Source organism: Dipodomys merriami, unplaced genomic scaffold (assembly GCF_024711535.1).
Source record: "Dipodomys merriami isolate MVZ:Mamm:240054 unplaced genomic scaffold, mDipMer1.0.p SCAF_12, whole genome shotgun sequence".
NCBI lineage: Eukaryota > Metazoa > Chordata > Mammalia > Rodentia > Heteromyidae > Dipodomys > Dipodomys merriami.
This window is the reverse complement of record NW_027202493.1, coordinates 44,552,618-44,580,297: the sequence shown is the minus strand read 5'-3', so window position 1 is coordinate 44,580,297 and position 27,680 is coordinate 44,552,618. Positions and strand designations below refer to the sequence as shown.

General features: G+C 47.9%; 1 protein-coding gene and 1 long non-coding RNA gene across 2 annotated transcripts; both read right to left on the bottom strand.

The window, feature by feature from the left end:
* Nucleotides 1-13,128: 13,128 nt before the first annotated feature.
* On the bottom strand, nt 13,129-15,178 carry LOC138823433 (sperm-associated antigen 11A-like). The gene is made up of 2 exons (XM_070016819.1): nt 15,057-15,178; nt 13,129-13,414 (listed from the first exon to the last, which is right to left on the bottom strand). The coding sequence occupies exons 1-2, from the start codon at nt 15,112-15,114 to the stop codon at nt 13,242-13,244; spliced, it is 231 nt and encodes a 76-aa protein (XP_069872920.1). The 5' UTR covers nt 15,115-15,178; the 3' UTR covers nt 13,129-13,241.
* Nucleotides 15,179-24,553: 9,375 nt separating this feature from the next.
* Nucleotides 24,554-26,673, bottom strand: LOC138823088 (uncharacterized). The gene is made up of 3 exons (XR_011370740.1): nt 26,577-26,673; nt 25,521-25,658; nt 24,554-24,945 (listed from the first exon to the last, which is right to left on the bottom strand). It is a non-coding gene; the product is annotated as an uncharacterized lncRNA (long non-coding RNA).
* Nucleotides 26,674-27,680: the final 1,007 nt, after the last annotated feature.

Below are 27,680 nucleotides of genomic sequence, written 5' to 3'. Positions count from 1 at the left end.
GGCTGACAGCGCGGCCGCGGCTCAGACTGGGCTGGGAGGTGTGTGAGCTCACCTTTATACCGGGGGAGTGTGGCTGCCGTTCTCATCCTGTCACCAGCATGACCATATCACCTCATTCCTCCTGTGTCATTCTAGGGTTCTCACCCCGAGCCACGCCCATTCCTGGGAGCTCCCTGGGGATGCGTGGGTGTGGGTGCTCCTCGGCTTGGGCTGGTGTCTGGCTGGGGCTGGGGCCGGGGTAGGGGCAGGGTAGGTGTGGATGCTCCCTGGCTTGGGCTGGTGTCTGGCTGGGGCTGGGGCCGGGGTAGGGGCAGGGTAGGTGTGGGCAAGGCTGCCTTGTCTCCTCGGTGTACATTTGCTCTATCAATCTGGGACAGGCTCTGAAATGGAGACAGGACTGGTTTTAAGATCGTGAAGAAAGGAAGGAACACAGGTTTTATTGGCAAGCCCCTTGGAGATGACATTGTCTACACAGAACGGCTTCTGGGTGAACACCACAGACCTGGCCTGAATTCTTCTCCGCCTCTGGGTGGAAGTTCAGTTTTTCAAAGGCAAACTCATCTTTTTGATTGTGTACTATTCGACGTAAATGTAATGGAGCCCCCTTGGGGGGTTATGTGTACGATTGGCTGGCTGGGAATGGAAACCAGTGTGAAACTGGCTGGTGTCACACTGGGTCCAGGCCATCCTAATGGCTCAGCCATGCTTCTGGGCACGTCGGTGCGAGGAGAGTGTGTCCCCGATGCCTGTGCATCTGGCAGCGGAGGAGCCAGACCCTGGACCCTTGGTTGGACGGAGACGACCACGGGTGCTCAGTGGGGGGGGAGGGGTCTGAAGGCGTAATGCAGAGAGGAGGCTAAATCTCAGCTCCTTCACTCTAGCAACCCCAGGTAGGGTCAGTCAGGTGGGTGACAGGTGCACGGGCTAATAACAAATGTAGGGTCAATGCAGAAAGCTGACACCATTATGGGTTCAAGCACAGGACCGCAGAAAAACCTGTCTCATGCTGACAGCAGGTTTACCTCAGCAGGTTTGAAATGACTCAGGAGTAGTAGCCACTTTATTTTTAAAAATTAGTTAATTTATTTTTGTACCAGTACTGGGGCATTAACTCAGGACCTTAAGCCACAGCTCTACTTCCTGCTTTTTAGTGGTTAAGTAAAGATCAGAGTCTCCCAGACTTTTCTGCCGGAGCCAGCTTAGAATCAAAATCCTCGGATCTCAGCCCCTGAGTCACTAGGATTACAGGTGTGAGCCAACAGCACCTCTCCAGTTTATTGCTTTTAAATCTCACTTTCCACCTACGTTCAGGATTGGAGACAAATGGGACTTCACTGGGGAGAGAGGAAGGCAGAGAGCATGAGGTGGGCTGGGTGTTGGCTTTGTTATCTTTCCAGGTCTTTCCAGGGTGTGGGAGAGGTGAGGGCGGGGCTGGGTGAGAGCAGTTGTGAGCAGCTTTCCCCTAGGGAGCTGGACAGGAGTCCCCACAGACGGCACAGTGCACCCCTCAAAGCACAGACCTCCGCGGGGGAGATCTGGACTAATGCAGCCAGGCTGCATCGTTTGTTTCATTAGAAGTGGTTTTTGGAGAATAGAAGTCACGTTTCCGAGTTAGCAGCTTTGGAAGCTGCGGATGGCACGGTTAGCTCCGTTTGTGCCTTCCTCAGGCTGCGCATCTCCCTGGGGAACCTGAGCCAAGAGCTCCCATCAGAAGGGCCAAGACAAGGCCCCACCCGGGCAGTGAACCAGGGAACACAGGGAGCTCAGCCGCTGCAGTGCAAACCATCGGGTGGGCTGGGAATCCTCACCATCTTCACACAGCAAGTTGTCTTCCCGTTTTTGCATGTAACGGGAAGGAGCGCTGTGAGGGTGCCCTGGCTTCCTGCGGATCTTGAATATTCTGTTTGTTATTAAGTCTCATCTGCTGAGGGGGTGGGAGTCTTGAAGGGCAGTGTGCAGAGAAGGGACAAGATTCCAGCTCGAGGAATCCTTGGACGGTGTCTCCAAGGCCTGAGCCGTGGTGGAGCGGTGGGGTGGGCAGCGAGAAGCAGGTTGTCCTCAGGAGAAAGAGCACAGGGAGTCTAGTCCAAGCCTGCGGGCAAGGCTGAAGATCAGGTTTCCATTTCACTGGGTAGACACGTGGGTCAACAATTTATGAAAATCCTGACCAAAGATCTAGAAATCTAAGCTCTTAAATGGCTTCAATTATTTTTAATTGACCCCATCAATAATTTCTTGAACACTGAGAAGAGCTAGGAAATTATTGACTCTGTATATCACCTTTATAATATAATAACAATAATAGCTCACTGTTAAAAATAAATAATTAAGTAAGTAATCACAAGAGGGAAAAAAGAAATTGTTAGGCCGGGCACTGGTGGCTCACACCTGTAATTTTAGCTACTCAGGAGACTGAGATCTGAGGATCATGGTTCAAAGTCAGCCTGGGCAGGAAAGTCCGTGAGACTCTTATCTCCAATAAACCACCAGAAAACTCGAAGTGGCGCTGTGGCTCAAGTGGTAGAGTGCTTGCCTTGAGCTGAACAGCTGAGGGACAGTGCCCAGGCCCAGAGTTCAAGCCCCATAACCAATAAAAAGAAAAGAAAAGAAAAGAAGGAAAGCAAGGAAGGAAGGAAGGAAGGAAGGAAGGAAGGAAGGAAGGAAGGAAGGAAGGAAGGAAGGCAGGAAGGAAGGAAGGAAGGAAGGAAGGAAGGAGTTGTTAGATAGGATTCAGTCATTGAGGTTGATGCTATGCTTTCAAGAATCTGTGTTTTGAAGACATTGGAGAGCCCAGGGGGCCCCAGCCACTCCCCATCTTGCTGTTCTGAGAGTCACTCTGTGGCTGTGGTTCTGCTGTGGTCCAGGGACTGCAGGGGACAGCGAGGGGACATCTCCTTGGTGGTCTCTTGTTCTGTCCCTGGGGCTCGGTGCTGGCTAAGTGCGGCAGCCATCCTGTACTCCACTTCCCATTCTCCTTCTGTGAGAGGACACGGGATGAACTTGAAGAGATGATGATGGAGGTGCTCTCCGTGTCCTTTGCGGCCCTGCAGCCAGACCACGTCCTGCTTTGCTTCGGCTATTCTTGTTTGTTCTCAGTTGGATGACTCTCACCCAGCCTGGCCCGAGGCTCCGTGCCTTCAGCGTGGTGCTAGGCCGCTCTTCAGGATCCTGCTCCTCATCCAGCAAGCACAGGACACCACTTGGCTTGGGGAGGGAGGATATATTGGCAAAGTAACTCAGTGTGCAGATTCTGTACCATTCTGCAGATCCTCCTCTCATCCCTTCATGAGATCGGTAACCCCTGTACCCCCTCTGACTTCCCTCAAAGAGCATCCTGCTTACCTGATGCGGCCTAAGACAGTATAGTGAGAAGCAACTAAAAAGATGCTTCTCCTGGGCCTGTTAATGGCAAGAGGCAGGTTCCTGGACACCCAGCCCACCCCAAGAAGGACAGCCGACATGTCAGGACAGACTACCCTGTGCAGGCTCAGCAGACCTTCCTCAGAGCCATCCCCACCCCCCAGGGCTAACCTAAGGGAAATGCCTGCGCTCCTAACAGCTAAGATCATCACCTCAACTCCTCCCTTTCATTCATTGTTAAGTTTCTTCAGCTCACAGTGGTCCAAACTCACCCACACCCCCTTCCCCTTTACCCTCTAACTTCAGGCCCCTAAACCCACTGCTTCCTCACCTCCACCTCAACACGCCACAGTTTTTCCTTCCAAACTTACCAGTCACATTTGCATCTCCAGTCCAGTGGCTTATCTGGTCCCTAATGATGTGATATGACCTCTTTGCATCACATGACTTGAGGGACACTTCCATGCTTAACATGTATCTCTCTCCTTCAATTTAACACCCAGAAAACTTAGTGAACATCTGCATTGTTTGAGAACCTATACAGGAACATTGCAACACAATATTTTCTCCTCGGGTTATGTGGCCTTTCCTATTTCCAAGTCTTATGGAGGAAAAGCCAGACTAATATAGCCATCCCATATGTAACACACACATTGTCCACTTTCTCCTCTCCTTCTGACTGCTGGCTTTGGTTCATTCTGAACTTGGGCATTTTCAGTGATTCAACGTTATCCTGACAATGATAATGGCACTTGTCACTTCATCTCCTTCCTCCTTTCCGTCCTCCACATCATAGTTGATCTAGCACATGCTATGTTCCCAACATGTTGCTAAACAACTTACATGCATTTGTTTCATTTGAATCATGCAAGGGCTCAGTGGAACTGTCTGCATTTCACAGATGAGTACATCAGGGCTTAGAGAGAGAACACACCCCGTATTCTCCATAGAACAAAAGTCTTACCCCTGCCCTTCTTCTTACCCAACACAGACTTTGGTCTGTGGTTTATCTATGCTTCTAGGCAGCTGGTTTCCATTTTTATCTCAAGTGTGGATGGCTTTCCCAATGTTCCTGACTAGTCTTTACACCTACGCAAAGATCATTACTACCTTGATAACATCTAGCACCTCACATTCACCCCAGATTGTAATCCGTTTTCTCTTTGTAAATATCACCTTCACTTCCTAAATTGTTTGCTGCTGGAGATTTGGGATTGCATTCTTTCTGACTCTTTTCCTGACTTCCCAAACGCTGTATCACTCATTTTATATAGCCACTTATTTCTACACAATGGTTTGCACAATCTACAGAACCCAGTCCAACTACCTAGCACACTAGCTCCCCATCAGCCAGGCTGAAAGTGCTCCCCCTCCCCCAATCTGCATTTGGAGTTCAGGGAGGTCGGGGCTCTGCCAGGAGACAGGGTAGATGGTGGCACCATTCGTGATAAAGTGGTGACGCCAGAGAGGCGGTGAAGGCAGTCGTGATCTGGAGCAGGAGCAAGGCTTTGAGACACTTCATCTTTTAGCAAGCTCAGACTGGTTTAAGAATCTTCAGGCTTGGCAGCGATCTGCTAACTGCATGCCTTTCCCACAGTCTCTTAAAAATCACCCTGGCCAGGCACGGCCTGGCTCTCCTGACTCTTCAGCGTGAAGTCAAGAGGGACAGATGTTTATTGGAAATCCTAACCGCCTGGCAGGGTAGAAGCGCTCCACAGGGAAAGTCAGGCACAATGAGACCTTTGAGTTTTCATGGTCTCTCTAACCGGATCCTGAGCATTTCATACACTTTCCCCGGGGGACTTCACCATAAGGCAGCTCTTGCCAGTCAGTCAGCCACTTTCCAGAGCATGAGCTTCAAGATACAGGTGGCTCTTGCAAAACAGTCCTGAGGTCAACTCCTCATTGGCCCGGAGGAAAGCTGGACTGAAGAACCGAGGCTTGGCTCCAGGGGATGCCAGTATCATTGACTCAGAACTGGTTATTGAAACGAACCCATTGTTCGATGGTGCAGTAGGCAACAGGAGCCATTAAATAGTTCTATTTCTGAAGTCAAGAACCATGAATCGATTTACCTGGTACAATAGTTGGAAATAACTTCCTGGCATTCAAATTTAGAACCTAGGTGCTTCTAGATACAACGAATATGCTAAATATCCATTCTACTACTTAAGATCAATATAACTGCATCCTATGTTCATATTTTTTGTCAAGACGTTTGGTCCATGCAGTATCCCAGTGGAAAGGTGAAGGATCTATGTGGTAAAGAATGAATGAGGTTCTGTAACCATAGCCCCTCTGTAGTATCACCTTGACAATTCAAGGAAAAGAGTGAATGAGGAAGACACACCTCACACATTCAACCCAGATTGCACAGTAACTCCTGTTTTGAGAGACTCCACCTAAACACCTTAGGAAAGTAAGTACCATAGATCCATAATCTGCAAAGAATTTAATTAATGCATCTCTCAAGAATCAGCAAAACTTTCAATAAAGGGCTAAACAGAAAGTATTTCCAGGTTTTGCTGACCATCTGGTCTCTGTTGAATAGTTGCAACTTCATAATTCTGTGCATTTAGTCAGGCTGATGGCCATATCTAAACTGGACTCCTTTAGTAGATACCCATGGGTGAAATAAAGAGATAGTTACATCTATTATTAATTGCCAATATTTAAAAGACTACTGATTCTGGCATAAAAATATGGATTTCTGACTTCTCTGGGAAAATACAATGAATCAAAATGTAGCGCTATATTACTTAAGTATAATAATTTGTCATTGTTATACCTTTTGATGAATTGGCTCTTTTATCATTATATAATTACCTTCTATGGTTCTTGTTACCGTTTTGACTATAGTTTTGTCAATAGTTTAGCCCTACTGTCTTCAGTGTACAATTTGCCTGGAATAGCTTTGTCCATGCCCCGACTCTCAGCCTATATGAGTGTTCGTGTGGAGAGCATGGCACGGGCAGCACATAGCTGGTCATAATCATTTTATATCCATTAAGCGGCTCTGTGACTTTTCATTGGAAAAATTAATTCATTTACATTTTTGTGGTTCTTAATAGCTAAGGAACTTGTAGTGCCATTTTATTAATTTCTTTTTTTAAAGTTTCTTGTGTTCTAGTTTGAATGTAATCCCCCAAAATTTATGTTTTGAAAGCTTAACCCCAATGTGCCATTTTGTGAGGTATGGCCTAAGGCTTACTAACACCTTAATCCCTGCAGGAAGCCTGGAGTCCTTAGTAATGATGATGTGAAGGGAATAAATTCCTTTGAAAAGGATGGCTTCTATCCCTTTTTGTGACATCTGTCCCTGTACATGAGCCACATTAATTTTTTTCCTTTTATAAACTATTTCTTCTGTGGTTTTCTGTTAGACAGCACTAGATGGCCTAAGATAATTTGCTCTTCTCTTCCTAAAGCTCAGAACTTTGAGAATGTTGAAAGTTTTCATAGCATTGAATAGTTGCTCATCCTCCTCACCCTCTTGTCAAGTTATGAGATCCTTGTGTGATCATTTCACACCAACAAACTTCATGTTCGCCAAAGATACTGGAATCTACTTCCTGAAGCTGGAAGCTTGTGGGACTGGCAGTCGCAGCCCCTGTACCCCTTCCTTCAATTCTAGGCATTTCTCACACGCAGGTCTGAGGCATCCTATGAGGACAGCCCTTTGTAACCTGCTCCTTTTAAAAGACAGCTGTTCTTATTTCTAAACATCTTTTTTTTTTTTTTTGGTCAGTCGTAAGGCTTGAACTCTGTGCTTGGGTGCTGTCCTTGTGCTCTTCAGCTCAAGGCAAGCACTCTGCCTCTTGAGCCACAGTGCCACTTCCGGTTTTCTAGCGGTTTATTAGAGATAAGAATCTCACAGAGGGGCTGGGAAGGTGGCTCAGTGGTAGAATGCTTCCCTCCAATGCATGAGGCCCTGTGTTCGATTCCTCAGTACCACATAAACAGAAAAAGCTGGAAGTAGCGCTGTGGTTCAATTGGTAAAGCACTAGCCTTGAGCTGAAGAGCTGAGGGACAGCGCCCAGGCCCAGAGTTCAAACTTCACAACCAACCAAAAAAAAAAATTTTTTTTAAAAAGAGTGTCACGGACTTTCCTGCCTGGGCTGGCTTTCAACCACAATGCTCAGATCTCAGCCTCCTGAGTAGCTAGGATTACAGGCGTGAGCCACCAGCGCCTGGCTTCTAAACATCTTTTTATGTCTATACAAGCTATGTAGTGGGATGAACAAGATGGGTACTTATTACCATGCCTTGCATTTTATCTGCTCTTCTTTTCAAAGACCTGACCTCCCTCTGCTCTCCCCCCTCATAGTCTCAGGCATAAACAATCATCTGATTAGACCCTGGCCAGAAGTACCCAGCTCCAGCACCTATTGAGACAGATAGACGGTTCAGGGGCCATATTACCCCAGCAACAGCAGGTGCACTGGGAAAGGAATTCAACACTACTTTGTTGAACAAAGACTTTCTACATCTTGGAGAAGTGAGAAACCTGTTAGTAATCACAGAGGCATTTCCTTCCTTGCTGTGGGTTCGTTTATTCAATCCCCAAAACTGAGTGAGTGTCCTGGGGAGTTGTAGAAATGTCCCATCATGTGGGTCTATGAGCTAAGGAACTAAGCATGTCTGTATTTATTCTGGACCATTCATGAAGGAATTTTGGAAGATCCGACCCATGTCACATGGACAACATGCTTGCAAGCTCCGTGGCCCAGCCCCATGTTCTCTGTAGCTTCGGCCCCTCTGGACTCTCATAATCGCCCTGCTGCTGCTGCTGCGTCTACTGCAGCCTGTAAACTTCGAAGAGCCACCGAGTCCAGACACGCTGGAAGGGGGAGAGCGAGAGGGTGGACGGGAGATCCTAAGGAGGAGGACAAAAGCAAGCATGTGGCTGGAGCAAGAAAGACTCCATGGGCAGTGGGGAAACTGACTTCATAAAGAGATGGAGTCAGGAGAGCGTCCTTTAGAACCCAGGGAAATCATAGAACCACTTGCCTTCCAATTCTGCCTTTCTTTGAAGAAATGCCAAGAAATTTCCTTAAAACAATCTGCTCGTGCTGGGGGTTAGGGGGTGTGTGACGGTGCTTGGCGAGCTGACATCTGTGGCGCCTCCTGGAGGAAGAGCCAGGTATCACCGCCCCCGGCCCAGCTACAGCTCTGCCCAGGACAACAGCTCAGGACACTAGGTGTAGGGCTCACAATGCCATCCGTGTGTCCTTAATAAAAATGGCCAAGAGGCGATGTCAGGCAGGTAGCTGGGCTCCCTGGGGGCGGGGGGCCTGGCAGACAGTCATCCTCAAAGCTCGGTGACAACATCGTTCCAGCTGCTGTGAAACGTGAAGTTTTTCTAGTTCCTCTGCTTGTGCTCACCTGTGGCAGGCACCGCGCCCATCAGTGAGCACGGCACCAGAGCCTCCCGTCCGGTGAGTCACCGTGATGCTGGCTGTCAGCTGTTCAGACAAGTGCGGCTTCCAGGAAGCCCGGGACTGGCCGGGAGAGGACCAGATGCTGCGGCTCTGCCCCACAGTATGAATGGGTGCCTGTGCCCAGCGCCCTTCTGCCCTAACTCCCGCTTATGTTGACATCTGCGGTGCTTTCCACACCTGACCGGAAGCCGCGCGTGCTGAGAAAGGAGTCAGTGGCGTTTCCTCTAAATAGGAAGAAGGATGGAGATGCACGGTGATGCACAAAAGCTGCTTTCAGGTTTCACAATGTTCCTTGTTTCCAACGCCCAAGCTCGCCTTGGAAGAATCTGGATTTCCTTGCTAGCCATTCCTCCCTTTTGTCTGCTGTTCCTCCCTTCTTCCTTCTGCCGTATGTCTACCTGTCCAGGAAGCTGAGCTGTCTTATTTGGGCCCCCTCACCACAACTCCAGGTACTGCATGAACTGGAACCCAAGCCAAGACAGGTCTGCTTGCTCCTCCTCACATTCTGATGGAGTTGGACAAAGCCAACTTCTGGATGCCAGCCCTTTTCCATCTTTCATTTCTTCCTTCTCACCTTCTCCCTCTCTTCTTTCCAGGAATACAGACATGGAGTGAAGTGCTCTAGAAAGAACTGTGTACTGCTAGGAGCTGGTGGCTCACATCTGGAATCCTAGCAACTCAGAAAGCTGAACAGATTTAAGGATCAACATTTGAAGCCAGCCCGGGCAGAAAAACCAGATTCTTATCTCCCATTAACCAGCAAAAAGCCCAAAAGTGGTGGTGTAACTCAAATGGTAGAGCTCCAGCCTTGAGCAAAAAAGCTAAGCAAGAGCTTGGGGCATTGAGTTTAAGCCCCAGTCCTGGCACCAAAACAAACCAACAAACAAAAGAAAAATCAAGAATGATTTACCCCGAAGCTCTGAGTGGCCAAGCAGATGGCTTAGAGGCTGGAGCCTCCAAATCTCTGAGCCCACATAATCCTTTCTTCATTGTAAGTTAATTAACAGCATGCCTGGTCCCTGGGAGATAGTACTATTCTTGTCTGCATCTGGGCGTTGGGCTCAGCTAGTCTGAGTTTTGCATCACTCTGGCTGAGCGGTGCTAATGTCCCTTGTAATCTTGGAGACCTCCTGCCCTTCTATCCATCCATGGGATGATTGCTCCCTTGTGTGAATTCTCGGACTTACAGGACCTGCCAGCCATGATCGCATTCCCTGCATCTCTGTGGGGGACACTGCCAGCTCTTGTTTGCCTAGCATGAGGCCTGGCAGGGTTGTGCGGATCCATTCATGGCTTTCCAGGCATGACAGAGGTATGTGTCTCCCTGAAGGCTGGAGGAGGCGGGGAGGATGGGAGGGACACAGGGCTAAGACTTTCAGGGGCTTTGCTTCTTTGAAAACTACATGGTCTTGCTAAACTAGACTCTTTCCAAGAAGATGATTTGTGCCTGCATGGGTGCCTGGGGGAAAAGGAAAGTTTAATCGTTAGAGCCAGGGCCAGGTTGCTGCGAGAGTCTGGCCTATGATCCCATGAGGAGGACTGGAAAGCTTTTTCCAGTTTTGTCAATGCCTGTGTCATTGATTTGTTATCACAGTGTCTCTACAGAGTGTCCTTTCCAGGTGGTAGATCCGGCTTCAGGAGGGCAGAGCTGGAGACTGTGCCCACTTGGGTGTCTGTGCACACTCAGAGAGTGACAGGCGCACAGGCTGTGGCGGGAACCTCAGCGTAGATCATCTACACAGCAAAGTCAGCCGCACACCAGGACTGGCCAAGCCCACAAACCCCGCCCTGGCCCCGCACCTCTGGATGTGGGCTCCAGAAATAGTGGGGCGCAGGCAGATTGCTTTTATTATTCCACGGCTCAGCGCTGGGGGACAAAAGCCTTCGGTGGCCGCGGCGCGCCCTCTGGCGGCCGGCGCTGCCCCACGGGCCAAGAGCGCGTCCTCGGGGTTCGCGACCAGAACCGCGTCCCGGAGCCACAGCCGGACTGGGGCCCGGTGCGGCCCTGCGGCTCCACGTACAGGACGTTCCGCGCCTTCCCGAAGGGCCGAGAAGCGCCGACCCCAGTTCTTGGAGTTGTTCCAGCTCTCTGAGCCGTGACTGCCACGTTACAGAAAAGATCAAATGAGATCCTGGACTGTGAGCGGCCGCGGAGTGCGTCCCCACACCCAGAGTCCGACCGAGGTTCCCCAGGACGCGTCCACCAGCCCCACTGAACACGACTCCGCTGCTCCGAAGGCGTAGGAGAGGGTGGTGCGCACCGGTCCCTGCTCCCTCCACTCTGTCCCCCACCAGTGCTGGTGGGTGAAGGTGAGGGGCTGGCCTCTCTCGCCATCCGCTGCCCACTGAGGGGAAGAGGGGACGGGCTGGGCACCTGGGGATGAGGAGGGGAGGATGTACCGTGCGCCAGCTAACATTGCTCCTGGGGTCCCTCTTGTTCCCACAGCGCCGGGGCTCCTGCTCCAATGCCTCTCTCCCCGCAATGCCCGGGGGCGGCTCACCCAACAGAAAGAGCAGCTGTGCTTTACCCATCAGTCCATCAGCCCCTGGAGGAGCCGGAGTCTAATCACCCCTCCCCCCCCAGGACCCATGAGCCCCCACCCCCACTCCCTCCCCTCCCCCCGCAGAGGACCCAAGAGCCCCCACCTTACCCCCATCCCCCACCCTCCCCCTGCAGAGGACCCATGACCCTCCACCCCCACCCCCACCCCCTCACCCCCCACCCCCACCTTCCCCTGAAGAGGACCCATGAGCCCCCACCCCCACCCCCACCCCCTCACCCCCACCCTGCCCCGCAGAGGACCCATGAGCCCCCACCCCACCCCCACTCCCTACCCTCCCCCGCAGAGGACCCATGAGCCTCCACCTTACCCCCATCCCCCACCCTCCCCCTGCAGAGGACCCATGAGCCCCTCACCCCCACCCTCCCCCGCAGAGGACCCATGAGCCCCTCACCCCCACCCTCCCCCGCAGAGGACCCATGAGCCCCCACCCCCACCCCCTCACCCCCACCCTCCCCCCGCAGAGAACCCATGAGCCCCCACCCCCACCTCCTCACTCCCCACCCCCACCCTCCCCACCCCCACCCTCCCCCGCAGAGAACCCATGAGCCCCCACCCCCACCTCCTCACTCCCCACCCCCTCACTCCCCACCCCCACCCTCCCCCGCAGAGAACCCATGAGCCCCCCCACTCCCCACCCTCCCTCCCCTCCCTCCCCCCCCCAGAGGACCCATGAGCCCCCACCCGGGGTTGCGGCTCCCAGGTTTGCACACCGCCCGCTCCCCTCCCGCAGGCCTAGCTTGGCGCGTGGAGGAGCCAGAACCCCGGCCTGAACCTCAGGCCCAGAAACCTGAAATGGGGCAAGACCCCCCGCACCTGCAGGGAACGTTCTGGTGGAAAGCAAATCAGCCGTTGCCCAAACCAGCTTGACCAGAACCAGCTTGGCCTGTGGTTTCTGCAACCCCGCTTGCTTTCTGCGTGATTTTCCACACACACGGGGCAATCTCTGAGACACTGTCGCACACCTGTACTTTTCTGAGACTGTCCACTTCCCTGCCCCTGTCCCTTGCAAAACATGTTCCTTCCAGAAACTTGCTCCATGTACCTGCATCCCACCTAAACTGGCTTACGAATCCCCTGGACAGGCCAGCAGTCAGTGTTCACACCTTGGAGAGCATTGCTCTAGGCCGCAGGCATAAACTAAACCAGGCCACTCCAGCCTCTCTGAGTGTCCGCTTGCTCTCTCCAGGCGCTGTCCATCTTTTTTCGTGACAGTACTGCTGGCTGTGAACGGACGTGTCCGCCTGCCCTCCCTGGAGACCGGAGCTTGCCGCCTTCCTCTCGGGAGCGAGGCTGAGCCTGGGCCTGGGCTGGCACCTGAGCCTGGGCAGGCACCGGCCCTTCCCAGATCGGTGTTTGTTCCAGGGATGGAACAGATACTCCACACGCTTGAGAAGCACAGTCCCAGGTGTCTGTGTGACTTTACTCAGAAAAGTTAAAAGCAGGGGAGAAGAGGTGTGATGCTACTATTTATTGCAACTTCATTTATGGCTGAGTTCAAAGTAGGTTCAGCTAATTTGTAAGAAAGATTTTGGATACAAAAGGCATCAGTAGATGGGATGAAGGTCGGCAGATCGGCTACATTTCTACCCTTTTGAGATTCCTGTTTGAGCTTAGTTACTATTCTACCACTGTCTCTGGATAGTTACAAACTGTAACAAGAAGATAGGGAAAGAAAGTAGAATATTACACAATCTGGAAACTCCCTTAAAGAAAATGACAAAGTGAGGGGGACTTAAAGAAAACCCATCCATCAGCCCTTCACCTTGGGTGGTGGGTTCATTCCACACGTTTATTAAGCATCTCACAGCCTTGCATTCTTTTCAACCTTTAAGGATGCATCAAGGTCTCTGGCTTCCAGGAGCTTATGTTTTGGATCTCATGCCTGGTACGGAAATCTGTTTCCTTCGTCACTCATGTAGGGGACACAGCATCGATTCCAGGGATCAGAGCAAATGTCACTCTTTCTCTCGCCAAAATGGCAGAAAAAAAGTCTGCATTGCCCATGTTGCATCAGGCAGACAGTGTCTCTAATTCCAGGCGGGAGATCTTCTGCGGATGGGACAAGACAGGGTTCATATTTGACTCACATGGTACAGAGAGGAAGTTATAACCCCAGCCCACAGCCTGGGAAAGCTTTCCCTGGGATTCACGATCAGATTCCACTGCCTGCTAGCCCCTTAGCTTTAAAGCAGAAGCAACACTTTATATCTCTTCTCGTGTGGCGTGTCCACCCCTCACACCCAGGTTCCCCAGCCTTCCAGAAAGAGATATGCACGGCAGGGAACAAACACAAGTTTTAGAAAAGAGAGCAGCGTGGTAAAGGTTGGTCTTCCTCTCCAAGAGCATTGGAAATTGTTCTGATTCTCAGCTTGAGGCAATTTCTTTTTTAGTTTCATTCCTAAGAAAATAAAACCTTGACTTGTGGAACTATAAGACATACACCCACCTAAAGTTGTCATAAAGAAGACGCTTCAGGAAAGACATGATTAATAAAAGGCCTTACTGAACCATGTCAGGTCTGCAAATGCTACTGGTCATGATTCATACACAATAACAGAGTCGTGGGCTGGCACCCACACACGCGCATCACACGTGTGCACACACACATATACACACAGACAAGACTCTGAGCCTATACCACTTCAATCCTGCTTTTACTTGGCAGGAAAAGCAGAGTGAAGCCCTCAATAAAACCTTTAAGGGCTGGGATGTAGCTCAGTGGCAAAGCGCTTGCCTAGCAAGTGCAACGTCCTGGGTTCGATCCCCAGTACCAAAAAAGAAAAGACAAAACAAATACAGTTAAAAAAAAAAAACCCAGCCGGGCGCTGGTGGCTCACGCCTGTAATCCTAGCTACTCAGGAGGCTGAGATCTGAGGATCGCGGTTCAAAGCCAGCCCGGGCAGGAGAGACCGTGAGACTCCTATCTCCAATAAACCACCAGAAAACCGGAAGTGGCACTGTAGCTCAAGTGGTAGAGCGCTCGCCTTGAGCTGAAGAGCTGAGGGACAGCGCCCAGGCCCGGAGTTCAAGCCCCATGACCGACAAAAAAAAAAAAAAAAAAACCCAAACAAAAAACCTTTAATAAACATAAAGGGACCCCTTTGTAAATCACCTTTATCATAACAAAAAAACTTTTGAAAAACTTTTTAAAACAGGTATCAGTGCCACCAGCCTCGCGGACTGGGGATGTGGATTCCAGTCTTCTGTGAATAATGGATGACTCATTTAGATGGCTAATATTTTGGTTTTCTCATCAATAAAGGAGTTTATCTGGCCTAGGAACATTACTGTGAGAAGGAAGATTATTTATGACTGCAAGCGTTCACTGCACAGCAATAAGCAGCATGTTCTCTTGGGCTCGCTGAGTTTCTGTCTGTGGCTGTTGGGCTGCTGGAGAAGATCTTTGATTTGCTCTGACACTTCCCTCACCATCATCAAGCTGAAAAGCTTTCTCAGACAGCAGCAAGAGTGTCCTGTTTGTCTCAGAATACATAGGCTCTTTGTCTTGTGTCAGGATACTTATACTCCTTATTTAGTCTTAAAACTCTTCCTAATGAAGATGAAAGGGGTGAGGGTCTGAGCCCCGCATGGTGTCCCTGCACACACTCCCTGCACACAGACAGACCCACACCCTGTTCCCGCACTGGCTCACTCACACACAGCTCCATTCCAGCTCCCAGGTGACACGTACCTGAGCTTTTCTGGACCAAACAACAGAAGAAAGTAGCAAAAAGAAAGAGGATCCTCATGTTTTAGGGGTCCCTTGGACCTCTGTGCCTTTCTGTTGGGGAAAGCAAGGCTGATGAATGTGGCGGGAAGTGAGATGAAGAAGGAGGAAATAGGACCTTTATATACTTCCTAGAATGCTAATCACAAATGAGCATATTTATCTGCTCTACTGAGTTAAGACAGAAGGCAGAAAGTACTGAGTAATTTTATCTTTCTGCCTACAAATGGGTACTTTGTCATTCCTTAGAGGCAGAAATTAACCAAAAACTTGATGCATGAAGGCTTAAGAAGAAATGGAGCCAACACTTTTAAGTGGATTTTTAGAGACATAGACAAGAGAGACGTGTATGGCCTGCCCTCAGAAAGCTTTCTGTTGGGCAATATTTAGCAAGGTGGACTGGAAATCACTCCTAGATAGATAATCAACAGAAACCATAGTCCAATGAGTACTAAGACACCAGTAAATGATCATTTATTAGAATGTCAATGGAAAACAGCTTAAATAACATGTTACAACACAGTAATGGAGTCATTCCTGTTTTCCAATATAGTAATAAAAATAGAAAAATACACCCATTTTTTTAAAAATGAGGGGTATTTGGAGGGGAAAAGGTTATGAAATAGTAATAGAGGGCAAATTTGATCAAATTATATCAAATGTGTGTACAGAAATATCAGGATGAGACCCCTCTTGGTATAGGTAATTTATGCAAATAAACAAACAAAATTTTCTACTAAGATGAAGGAGATAAACAGGACAAGAGCAGCAACTCGAGATGCGTACCACGGAGACGAGCCTCAGAAACGTGCTAAGTGAAGACAGCACACGGGGTAGAACATAGCGTTTTATTGTAAAGATTTACCAAATGAAGCTGTTTGCTTGAAGCCAGAATGCTGTCCACTTTGAGGAAAGAAGACAGATTTTCCTCATTGTGGTCTGGAGGGGACAGAGAGTCCTTGGGGCCACAGCATCCAATCGGCCTGTGACTAGTGTATGTGTGGTGGGGGGGGAGAGTGAAGGGGCGGGGGGGGGGGGGGACTCCTGGCTTTGGATGGACAGACATAAGGAAGTGTTTGGATGGACAGACATAAGGAAGTGTTTGGATGGGCAGACATAAGGAAGTGTTTGTGAGGCATGAGGCTTTGACTGGGAGACCAGAAGACAGGTCTGTCATGTAGGCTTAGATACGTGTGCTGAAACATACTGTTCATGCAGCTGCAGCTATCATCTCTTAGGTTCACTTTAACCTCTCAACACAAAGTGAAAAGTAAGTCTTCTATTTGGTCTCTCCCCCTTCCACAAGCCACCATGGCCATTCTGCTAGGTTCTTACTAATCCTTCTGTAGGCTTCCTATCTATATGTAAGTTCATATGAAAGTCTACTCCCTCTTCTATATAAACAATAACAAACTTTGCATGGTATGACTTCCTTTTGTATTTGATGTACCTTAGCAATCTGTTCAAGTGGGAATGCAGAAAGCTTTCTATTATTTCTTTCTCTAAGTTTAAGGAGTTGTACAAAGGGGGCTTCAATTCAACAAGTCAGATGATGGGGGCAATGCATCTTGACCAACGTCTCATCCTTTATAATAGCTTCATGATATTCTTACAGTCTGCCTTCCATCTTAGCTAACCAGGCTAAAATAGAGTTGGCCTTGAGAGTTGCCTAAAACAATGAGTTTTGCAAAAGAGATGTCACACTTGGTCCCAGACCTACTGTATGAGTGAACAATCAAATCATTCAAACAAGAAGATGCCCAAGTGTTCGTTGGGAAGTTACACAGTATTGGATGGAGATCAAAGATGGTGTCACTGGTCCTCAGTGTGTGTGGGGGGGGGGCAAATTTTTCTGGGTATTAGAAGCTGTTTTTTTATTTCTGAAACATAAAATATATAATATATAATTACATATATAAATAAATTATCTGGAATGCTAATCATTGTAAAATAATTATCAAATATATATATTCATATATGGAATATAAATGAGTAAAATTATTAGAATTTAAAGTCCTTTCTCTGTGAAACATTTGTTCCAAAAATATCTGAAATCTCCACTTTTTAAGAAAAAAACACAAGCAGTTTAATTTCGCCCTTGGGAAGATTGGCCTCCAAGCTAAGAACACATCCTAAGCTCAAGAAGGTCTATGAATAATTACAACTTTGGAGGCATCTCTAATAGACCAAAGACAAGAATTTTAAAGATTATACCATACAAGCCCAAATACATGTCATTGTTAAGAAGTTAACTTATAGATAAAATGATAGAACACAATTTTATATGCAATATGTATTCTTTCTATTTATATACCTTATTTAGAGAGGTTTAGGGGAGAGGTTATATACTACAGTTCAGCCACTAATAAAGTAGCTGTAAAATTATAGCCTAAAATGTTCAATATATTTTGAAACTTTATGAGTTAAGTTGGAAAAAATCAAGTCACTTAGGGGAGAAATAAATTAATAGCACCAAGTTTTTGTTTGTTTGCTTTGTTTTTGTGCTTGAACTCAGGGCCTGGGTGCCATCCCTGAGCTTTTTCACTCAAGGTTAGTACTCTCCCACTTTAAGCCATAGCTCCACTTCTGCCTTATTTTTGGGGTGGCTACTTGGAGATAAGCTTCTTATGGACTTTCCTACCTCAAATCACGATCCTCAGATCTCAGCCTCCTGAGTTGCTAGGATTACAGCATGAGCTACTGGCACCCAGCTTAATCATAGCAAGTTTAACACCCAGCTTTTCCTTCAGATTTGAATTTATTTCCAAGTCACAGATTCAGAATGCAACCCTCAAGGGAGAACTTCACCAATTGTTCTAGAGAATAAGGCCTGCCACCCCAAAGAAGCTAAACTAGAAAATCAGGCTCACTGACTCAGGGCATTGATCCTGGCCCTGGGTCACAGGTTCAGGTAATTACAGGACTGAGAGGCTCCAGGACACTTTGTTCCAGCACCAAGATAATGATTGAGCCCGACACATGCTCGAGGAGAAAAGCAGAACATCCCACGAGGAGAAGAAGGACAGTTTGCAAGCATTTATTTGATAGTAGCAAATTATTTTTTAGACATTAATTCAATCCAGATATCATTCAACAAAAAGACAAATAACCTAACTTAAAAACAGGCAGTCTGGCCAGGCAATCTCTTTCTTTCTTTCTTTCTTTCTTTCTTTCTTTCTTTCTTTCTTTCTTTCTTTCTTTCTTTCTTTCTTTCTTTTTCTTTCTTCCTTCCTTCCTTCCTTCCTTCCTTCTTTCCTTCCTTCCTTCTTTCCTTCCTTCCTTCCTTCCTTCCTTCCTTCCTTCCTTCCTTCCTTCCTTCCTTCCTTCCTTCCTTTCTTTCTTTTTTAGACAGTTTTGGGGCTTGAACTCTGGGCCTGAGCACTGTCCCTCAGCTCTTCAGCTCAAGGCAAGTGCTCTACCACTTGAGCCACAGCACCACTTCCACTTTTCTGGTGGTTCATAAGAGTCTCACAGATGTTCCTGCCCGGGCTGGCTTTGAACCATGATCCTCAGAGCTCAGCCTCCTGAGTAGCTAGGATTATAGGCATGAGCCACCAGCACCTGGCCAAGCCTGTAATCTTAACTACTGCATCAGTGCCTTTAATCCATAAAACGAGGCACTGTGATTTGTAAGTCACTTACAGTCCAGACATGAGGCGGTTCTTGGATTCTGTCTCGGGCACTGCTTCTGATAACAATAATACTGGTGACAATGAACATGGTCTGGCTTAGCTGTCGGAGGGAAGTGACCACAGCGTGGCATGGGACTAAGTGGTTTGCATCTGCTTCCTACTGGGGAAAAAGAGACAGAACAACTGATGTCATGGAGACCAACAGCCAGACCTTTGGGCTCTTGTTGATGCAGGTGCTCTGCCATTGTATACTTTTTGGTGTAGTTGTCCAAAGGAATCACCATTTAACAAAGCCGTGTATGAATACACTATATTTGATCAATGTCCCCTGTTTCAAGATTCTCAGCTATCCCTCTCCAGGGTCCTTCGTGAAAGAAGCCGTGGTCTGTGATTCTGTGGAATCTCTGGTTCTCCTAATAACCCTAGGGGACTCTTCTTATGGCCTACATCATTTCCTGTAGTCCTTAGAGGGCTATACTAAGTTTTCAGTTTTAAACTATTTCCGTATCTTCAACACAGACCTTGGGTTTCGATCATAACAAAGAGTCCTCTCCAGCTCCTGACGGCAGCATTTGTCTGGCCAACACTTCTTAGCACGGTGGCCCCTGAAACAATCTTCCGACTGAGTTCTCGTGGCCCCATAGTCACACTTTGCTTTTATCCTTGTATCTTTACACACACAGAGGCGAGGCCTTCCCGTACTCTTGGAAACTCCTTCAGGGCTTGCTTTCCAATGTCTGGACTCAATTCCTCAGTTACTCTCTCAGCTGGGCAGCTGTTCATTGTTTTCCACAGTGGAACACCAAGTTCTCCTTTCTCTCCCACAGTGAGCGTAACTGATCAGCGGACTCCCTGTCTGCTGGGTTCTCTGTGCGGTGCTCCCTCGCCCTAGGAGCTGTCCGGCCCACTGCTGATGGAGCTTCCTCGCAGGGGAAGCTCCCTGCTTCTCAACACACATTGCTCCTTTGCACACACGGTCATTGTTTGTCACAGATACCAATCAAAGGGCCATTTTGTCCATTGTGTTCACCAATAGAAGCATCCCCAGAGTTCTTCAGTGCTCGGCCCTTAACTTGTCTCCCAGTGAGATGAAAAGGACAACTGGCGATGCATAGGACCAGAATGTAGGAGCCTTGACAAGAATTCTCTAGAGGTTTCAGAGCCCAGGGAGGGGAAGGTGTGGGCCCCACAGCAGATTCCTGGCAGGAAGAGAAGCAGCAAGAGAGGCCACTGGACAGAGCTACTTACCACCCGCTCTGGGTGACCCCTGGCCTCAGCACAGGGCTGCACGCGGCTGGTCCTCAGGTCATTCAAGTGTTATTGGTGTTACCCAGAGAATCATTTGTTCCATCAAAAAAGAAGCCTGGCACTGGTGGCTCACGCCTGTCATCCTAGCTACATAGGAAGCTGAGGTCTAAGGATCAGGGTTCAAAGCCGGCCCAGGCAGGAAAGTCCACGAGACTCTTAGGGCCAATAAACCACCAGAAAACTGGAAGTGGCACTGTGGCTCAAGTGGTAGAGTGCTGGCCTTAAGCTGAAGAGCTGAGGGACAGTGCCCAGGCCCCGAATTCAAGCCCCATCACTTACAAAATGAAAGAGAGAGAGAAAGAGAGAGAGAGCTTCATCAATGAACTCGGTCTCTTCACTGGGGTTACTCACTCTTGTTCTTGGTGCTAAGATTCCCTAGGAACAGGTAGTTGTCAGTTTCCCCCCTCTCTCTCTCTCTCTCTCTCTCTCTCTCTGTCTCTCTCTCTCTCTTCTTCCTGTCTCTCATCAGTACTGTGGTTTGAACTCAAGGCCTCATGCATGCTCGGCAGTCTTTTTTTTTTTTGGCCTTAGTTATTTTTCAGATATAGCCTTGGGTTTTTTTCTTGAGCTCTTAGACTGCGATCCTCTTATCTATGCTATCTTGGTGGGCAGGAGGGATTATAGACACACACTGCCATGCTTGGCTTGTTTGAGATGGAGACTCCCTAATGTCCACTTGGACTGGCCTCATGCCTTGGCCTTCTTAATCTCCATCTCTTACGTGGCTGGAATGACAGGAACGTGACACCTCATTCCTCATAACCCAAGAAATAAAGATAAGCCAGACCAGGCATAGCCCAACCCAGGCTACAGCTACAGTGGCCTCTTCTTGTTTAGAAGGGTAGAGACGCTTACATGTGGCCATTATCAAGTCCAGGAAGTCAAGGGGGCAGGGCTGACCAGCCTGCCACAGTCGAGTTTGGTCACTAAGGGGAAAGTGCATTTCCCAGCCTCAGGGAATGTAAGCCATGGACGAGGCACAGTGATCAAAGCACAGGGATGGCTTCGGGGGACCGCGGGAGGGAGGGCACGGCAAGCCCAGGTGGGCATGGAGACCAGACACTGTCGCAGAGAGCCCTGCAACGCCCTAAGGCCACTGTCCGGAGAGAGGCTCCTCCTCCCAGTACAGATGGTGTCCAAGGCCTCCTGAGTACTGAGTTCTGTAATAACAGCTCTGTGAAAGAAACAAAACCCCACAATGACCAACAGAGCTGATGGCTCAAAACCGGTCCTGAAAGGCTTCATTTCCTTGTCTCAAGCAGAGACATGAGAAATCCTAGAAATGGTTGAAAAAAAATCAGATTTTTGTTTCTTTAGTGAGTTCTTGTATATCGTCCACACTCTGTTTGGGTGGCAGGCATTAATGTTTTATCATCTTAATGTCCAGAAAGTTATTCCTTGTTAAATTTGACTACTTAAGTCTTACTAAGAATCTCTACCTATGACCAAAGGATAACTTTATATTTACATTATATATACTTTTTACATACATATGTATCCTTAGCTCCATTACTCTTTATCTTTTAAAATATATACATTTAGTCTAGGCACCAGTGGCTCATTCCTGTAATCCCAGCTACTCAGGAGATTGAGATCCCCTGGCATGAGACTCTTATCTCTAATTAACCACCAGAAAGAAAAAGATAGAAGTAGAGCCGTGGCTCAAGTGGCAGAGAGCTAGCTTTGAACACCAAAGTTCAGGAATCACACTCAGGACTTGAATTCAAGCCCCAGGACTGACCCAAAATATATATGTATACAGAGATTTGTATATAGAGATAGATACATATATATATATATATATATATATATATATATATATATATATATATATATATATATAGAGAGAGAGAGAGAGAGAGAGAGAGAGAGAGAGAGAGAGAGAGAGAGAAGTAATCCCTTCATTTGACAGGGTACTTTTAAAAGATAATTCAAAATTGCCAATAACTTTAACAGAATCTTCAATGATTCTGACCATATTTTTCACAATTAGTTTACATCAAATATATGGACATTTTCATCCCATAATTCCTAGGATAGAATACTATCTTAAAATTTTAATTTACAGCCAGGTGCCAGTGGCTCACACCTGTAATCCTAGCTACTCAGGAGGCTGACATCTGAGGATCACGGTTCAAAGCCAGCCTGGGCAGGAAAGACTGTGAGACTCTTATCTCCAATAAACCACTCGAAAACAGGAAGTGGTTCTGTGGCTCAAGCGGTAGAGCACTCACCTTGAGCTGAGGAGTGCAAGGACAGCGCCCAGGCCCAGAGTTCAAGCCCCACAACCGACCAAAAAAAAATTAATTTAAGAGCTGTAGAATGCTTGCCTAGCATGCACGAAGCCATGGGTTTAATTCCCCAGTACCACATAAATAGAAAAGGCCAAAAGTGGTGCTTTGGCTCAAGCTCGAGTGCTAACCTTGAGCAAAAGAAGCTCAGGTACAGTACCCAGGCCCCGAATCCAAGCCCTAGGGCTAGCAAAAAAAAACATTAAATTTTAAAACATTTCTGTGGTTTTCATTGCTTTTATATTTGTTATGCCCAAAGAATATGTCGTGCCTTGTTAATTAGGTATATGTCTCCGAGCTATTGCTTTAATTTTGAACATTTAGATTTTTTTCATAAAGTTTCATAACTATTTTTGCAACTTTTCTGAGAAAGTAGAATAACCAACACAGTATGTTATGCCTTGTGCACGAATCGGCAGATTGCTTAGAAAAGAGCGAATGTACACTGTCCATACTTCTTGCTTTATATGAATGTCCAGTGTTGTGGGTCTTTCCTTCTCCTTGGGTGTCAGCCGCTAGCCGATGTGTTGGTGTGAGGATTAAATGAATTAATCAATCAACTTTGCCCTTTCATTGAATCCCCTCCTCACATGGATGCGCCCCACCCCATTCTCATACTTAAGTCACTGTTTTAACTCTTACCCCTAAATCAAGCAAAAATAGTTCTTAAAAAGTCTTTGTTTTCGCCAGGCACCGGTGGCTCACGCCTGTCATCCTAGCTACTCAGGAGGCTGAGATCTGAGGATCGCGGTTCAAAGCCAGCCTAGGGAAGAAAGTCCATGAGATTCATCTCCAATTAACCACCAGAAAACTGGAAGTAGCGTTGTGGCTCAAGTGGTAGAGTGCTACTCTTGAGCTGAAGAGCCAAAGGACAGTGCCCAGGACCAGAGTTCAAGACCCACAACTGACCAAAAAAAAAGTCTTTGTTCCCACCACTTTAGGGATGTGGATATTGTACCGTCAGTTATCCAAGTCTATACTGACAAGAGACTTCAATCTGGAAGCCAGCCGCCAGCCCTCCGTGGAGGTTGTGGCTGAGACAAAGACGGATGAAGCAGCTGTCACTCTGGGCCAGTGTCACCGGCCGGTTTCCGGGATTGTCACGTCCTCCTGGACTTCCTTTCTCATCCTCACACAGAACATCCCTGCTTCAAGTGATTCATTCCCCGCCCTTCCACGCGCTCTCCAACCCCACTGCACAGGGCTCTGTTCTTTGCACCTCAATTATTAACACTATTTAGTATTTCCCTCTGTCCCTCTCACCCCAAAGCTACAGAGGAATCAGAGGAACCTGTCCCCGCCCCCGGAAGCTGTTTGTATTTCCAAATGTGTTATCACCTACTGGTGAATGATGTTTATTGTATTTCTCATCTTCTCCTTCCTATAATTCCCAGAAGTCTGTTCAGCTCCTCACTCGCTATCTGTGGATGTGTGTGGCGATGTCAACAAGTCCACAGCGAATCTCTCTGTGCTCCCAACTCTCTTTGTCCTGACTGAGGCGCCTGGTTGCAGCGACTGCTTCCCACTCTCCATCACCGGGCCTGCACGCTGCATCTCCTTAGGACCTGGGATGGATGCTTTCCCCACATCAGTCATCTCCCCGGAGTCACTGCAGATCTTCTCCTACACCCTTGTCGGCTCTGTGCGTCTAGCACATACATTTCCAGTGCATTCCCAACTCTTTTATTAGACTGGACATTGAAGAGCTTACAATGTGGTCACACCGCTCTCGGGAGCATCTGTCAAGCTCCTCTTGTTTAGCAGTCCCAGGTCTTTAGCAAAGTATGTTTGCTTTGACAACTTCCTGACACTTCCTACCTGAGGAGAGGCAAACCTACTTCTGAGATTTCACCCTTCTCTTTCCATATTGGGCTGAACTTCTTCCCATTCACTTAGCTACCCTGATTTTTGTGTTCTTTACTTTTCCATCAACTGTGTCCTCTACTTAGAAATCTCTAACTCTGTCTCTCAATTGAATAAATCCCCTTGCAAAGCCCTTTTCAGATTTCCCCAGAAACTGTGTTTTCATTCTCTTCAATGTATCTGCTGCAGATATTGCCTAGGCTCCAGCCACATCACCACATATGTAGTGCTTTATTGTTTTTATTTGTTTAGACATTTGCCTCCCCTGATATTTCATTTATATTTGCAAATCTGCCATGATTCTTAGTTCCTAAAATAAGAGTAGTCACTCCAAAACAATGTCAAATAAAAGGAGACAGCGTTTGAATGCTTTTCTATGAGGATTTATTAAAGCCTCAACTACTAGCATGAATTGTGATTGTGATGATGCTGCACATCTTAAGCCAAGTCACACTTTGTAGAACTACACGGGCCAGTTCTTGTCACCTATTTTTGCTGCAATAAAATATTTAGCCTTGCCTTAGCTCGTCCCTGCTCAGCCATTTCTCCAAAACACCTTTCACTTGGTTGACTTGGCCTAGGGAGCGAGCAGACAAGCCGAGCTTGGGCTTTAGCACAAGCAACATCAGTCCGTGCGTAAACAGCAGACATCTTTCTTTTTGGAGCAGAAGTAACCTACTTGGGTTTGTGTAGGATCACAATTTTCTTGACAGTAACCTTTCCTTTTCTCACAGCTGATAGTTTTGAAATCTTCAAAATCTGTGTAAAGAAATGTCCAACATTAGAATCATGCAGATTATCTCAGGAATCAGTGGTCAGTTTAGCTTTAAAGGGGGTGGTAGAGAGGCAGCAAATACAAAACGGTTTCAGTTGTTCATAATTTGATATTCTAAACTGTAGAAGCAAGTTCCACTTAGTCCTGATATTTCCAAGTCTTCTCAATTCCCTCACTAGCCAATGTGAAGGGCAATCCTGTCTCATAACACCCTGTCAGACTATATTAGCTCTGTTCATATTAGCGGTACAACAATTGCATATTCTTTTCTTTCTCCCTGTGAGATGAGAATCAGTCTAAGTCTAATAAACTACTAGGAACTGAGGAGAAGTTTCTGGGGGATGGAAGCAGGGACAGAACGAGGCAGAGCTGGCTCTCCACGCTCATGTGTCACGGCCCTCATTCTAGCCACTGGAGGTATGGATATCAGAAGACTGCGGTTCTAGGACAGCTTGAGCGAAAAGATTTTCTCCAAGCAATGATGACCCTAGACGTCCATCCACACCATAGGAATCATTCAGTGCTGGTGATATTTCATGCGCTGTGGTGTCAGACTTACCCTTGAAATAGAGACCGAGTAGTGGCAAGTAACGTTTCACTTGTTTGTGCACCAAGTTCGTCCTGTTTGTTCCTTGCCCTGGTCCCTCTGGGTCACGCAAGGCCTCCTGGTGGTCACCAGGCTGAGTGCTGGGTGACCCTGTTGAGTTAGAAGCACAGAGAAGAGGATGTGTTAAGAGCTCTCTCCTCAGTAGAGTGGAAGGGTAGGCAAGTACAATCAGAAGATGACGCAGAAATGTAAAAAGGGTTACCACGTTACGTGGTAACCAGGTGAGGGTGGGAGAGATGGAGGAAGGGTGACACTGATCGAGATGTCTTGCACACCTAAGTTGACACATTGAACTAAAGCTTCTTTGTACAACTCTGTGAGGATAATTTGTTTTAAGAGCTCTCTGTTCAGACGACCCGTGTGAATGAGGGTGGGCAGCGGGATGTGGTGCGTGGCAGGTGTCCACGTGCATGTGTGTGTATGTGGAGTGGAGGTGAGCCATGTGTGTGCAGGAAATAGTGGGGCACAGAACAATGTCCAAGTCAAACGGCATGTTTGCCTTGGTCATTGCCAGCGAGCTGGGACATGATGTCTTCCTCCAGAAGAGGAAGTCTCGAGCCTGTCATTCTAGCTACTCAGGAGGCTGAGATCTGAGCATCACAGTTCAGAGCCAGCCTGGGCAGGAAAGTCCATGAGACTCTTATCTCCAATAAACCACCTGAAAACCGCAAGTGGCGCTGTGGCTCAAGTGGTAGAGCTCTAACCTTGAGCTGAAAAGCTGCGGGACAGTGCCCAGGCCCAGAGTTCAAGCCCCACAACTGACAAAAATAGGAAGGAAGGAAAGAAGGAAGGAAGGAACGAACGAACGAACGAACGAACGAAGGAAAATTGAGTTAAAAGAGAGAACTTCTTCCTTGCGAAGCTAACAGCATCAGCACATTCAAAGTGTCCAAGAACCCACCTCAGGGGTTCCTGGCTAAATTCAGCCATGTAAGAAGATGGCTCTTAGGACTCAGCGACCACTGAGGACAGGGGCTGGCCTGCAGGCTCCACACCCCTCTGTTTTACCTGGGAACAGCAGGGCCATCAGCAGAAGGCTGGCGAGGGGCGGGCGGAGCTCCTGCTTCATGTCTGCAGAGGCCCGTGTGGGCGGCGGCAGCCGTGTCTTTTATAGAGCCGGGCCTGCTGAGTGGGCTGGGAACACGGGAAGCACTGCACTCCAGGAAAAGCTCACTCACAAAGGGCATTATTGTCCCACTGCTCACAGATCCAGCGCTTGACTTACATTGCTTAAGAAAAACATCTCTGGCCTTGAAGATATTTCTAAATGCAATCCCATGCCTTTAATACGTATTACAACTTCCTTCTCCCTGAGACTCTTGGCCTGTGTCTTTATTCCTCCCTTCTCTAGCACCTCGTGTTGACCCTCTGGGTTTTTGCTTTTTTTTGCTTTCTAATGTGAGTCTTCTTTGTTTTTTTTTCTCCCCCATTTATTTAATCCCCAAACACATCTCCTATTAAGATCACTGGGTCCAGTCCAGCTCTCCTGAAAAGCATCCTGCCATTGGGTTTACAAGTTCTGGAAGCAGGGCTGGGAAGGTGGCTCAGTGGTAGAGCGCTTGCCTTGCATGCATGAAGCTCTGGGTTCGATTCCTCAGCACCACAGAAGCAAAAACAAAAAGCCAGAAGTGGTGCTGTGGCTCCAGTGGTAGAGCACTAGCCTTGAGCTGAAGAGCTGAGGGACAGCGCCCAGGCCCAGAGTTCAGGCCCCATGACCAGACCCCCCCCCAAAAAAAAAAACAAGTTCTGGAAGCAAAATACTCTTTTTATTTTCCTTTTATCCTTCATTTTCAGAGCAGGTGTGAGTCTTTGATTTGCTGCCTGATGTCAGACCTACACAATCCAGGAAGTGCATTTCAGATTAAAAGTAGCCATGGCAGAGGTTCCAGAGTTCACAATCACTTCACATCTGACATGACACCAGTGCCTGTGGAAGAGATGTGAAGGATGGTGCCAATTCGTGTGTCACACGTGTATGTACATTGTCACCTTCACACACAAAAGACGTGTCTTAATGGAAAACACTTGTACTCTACCTGGAGAAAGGTCAGACCTGGCTGCAGAAAGAGGCAGCCAGACCACACAGGTGTGGGCATTTGGAGACATAACAAA

What these genes read in the sequence shown, in the direction of transcription:
- LOC138823433 (XM_070016819.1), bottom strand. Translation starts at nt 15,114, where the DNA reads ATGAGGATCCTCTTTCTTTTTGCTACTTTCTTCTGTTGTTTGGTCCAG. An exon ending in TTTGGTCCAGAAAAGCTCAG is followed by an intron (nt 13,415 to 15,056) that starts GTACGTGTCACC and finishes TCCCATCCGCAG; the next exon opens with AAGATCTCCCGCCTGGAATT.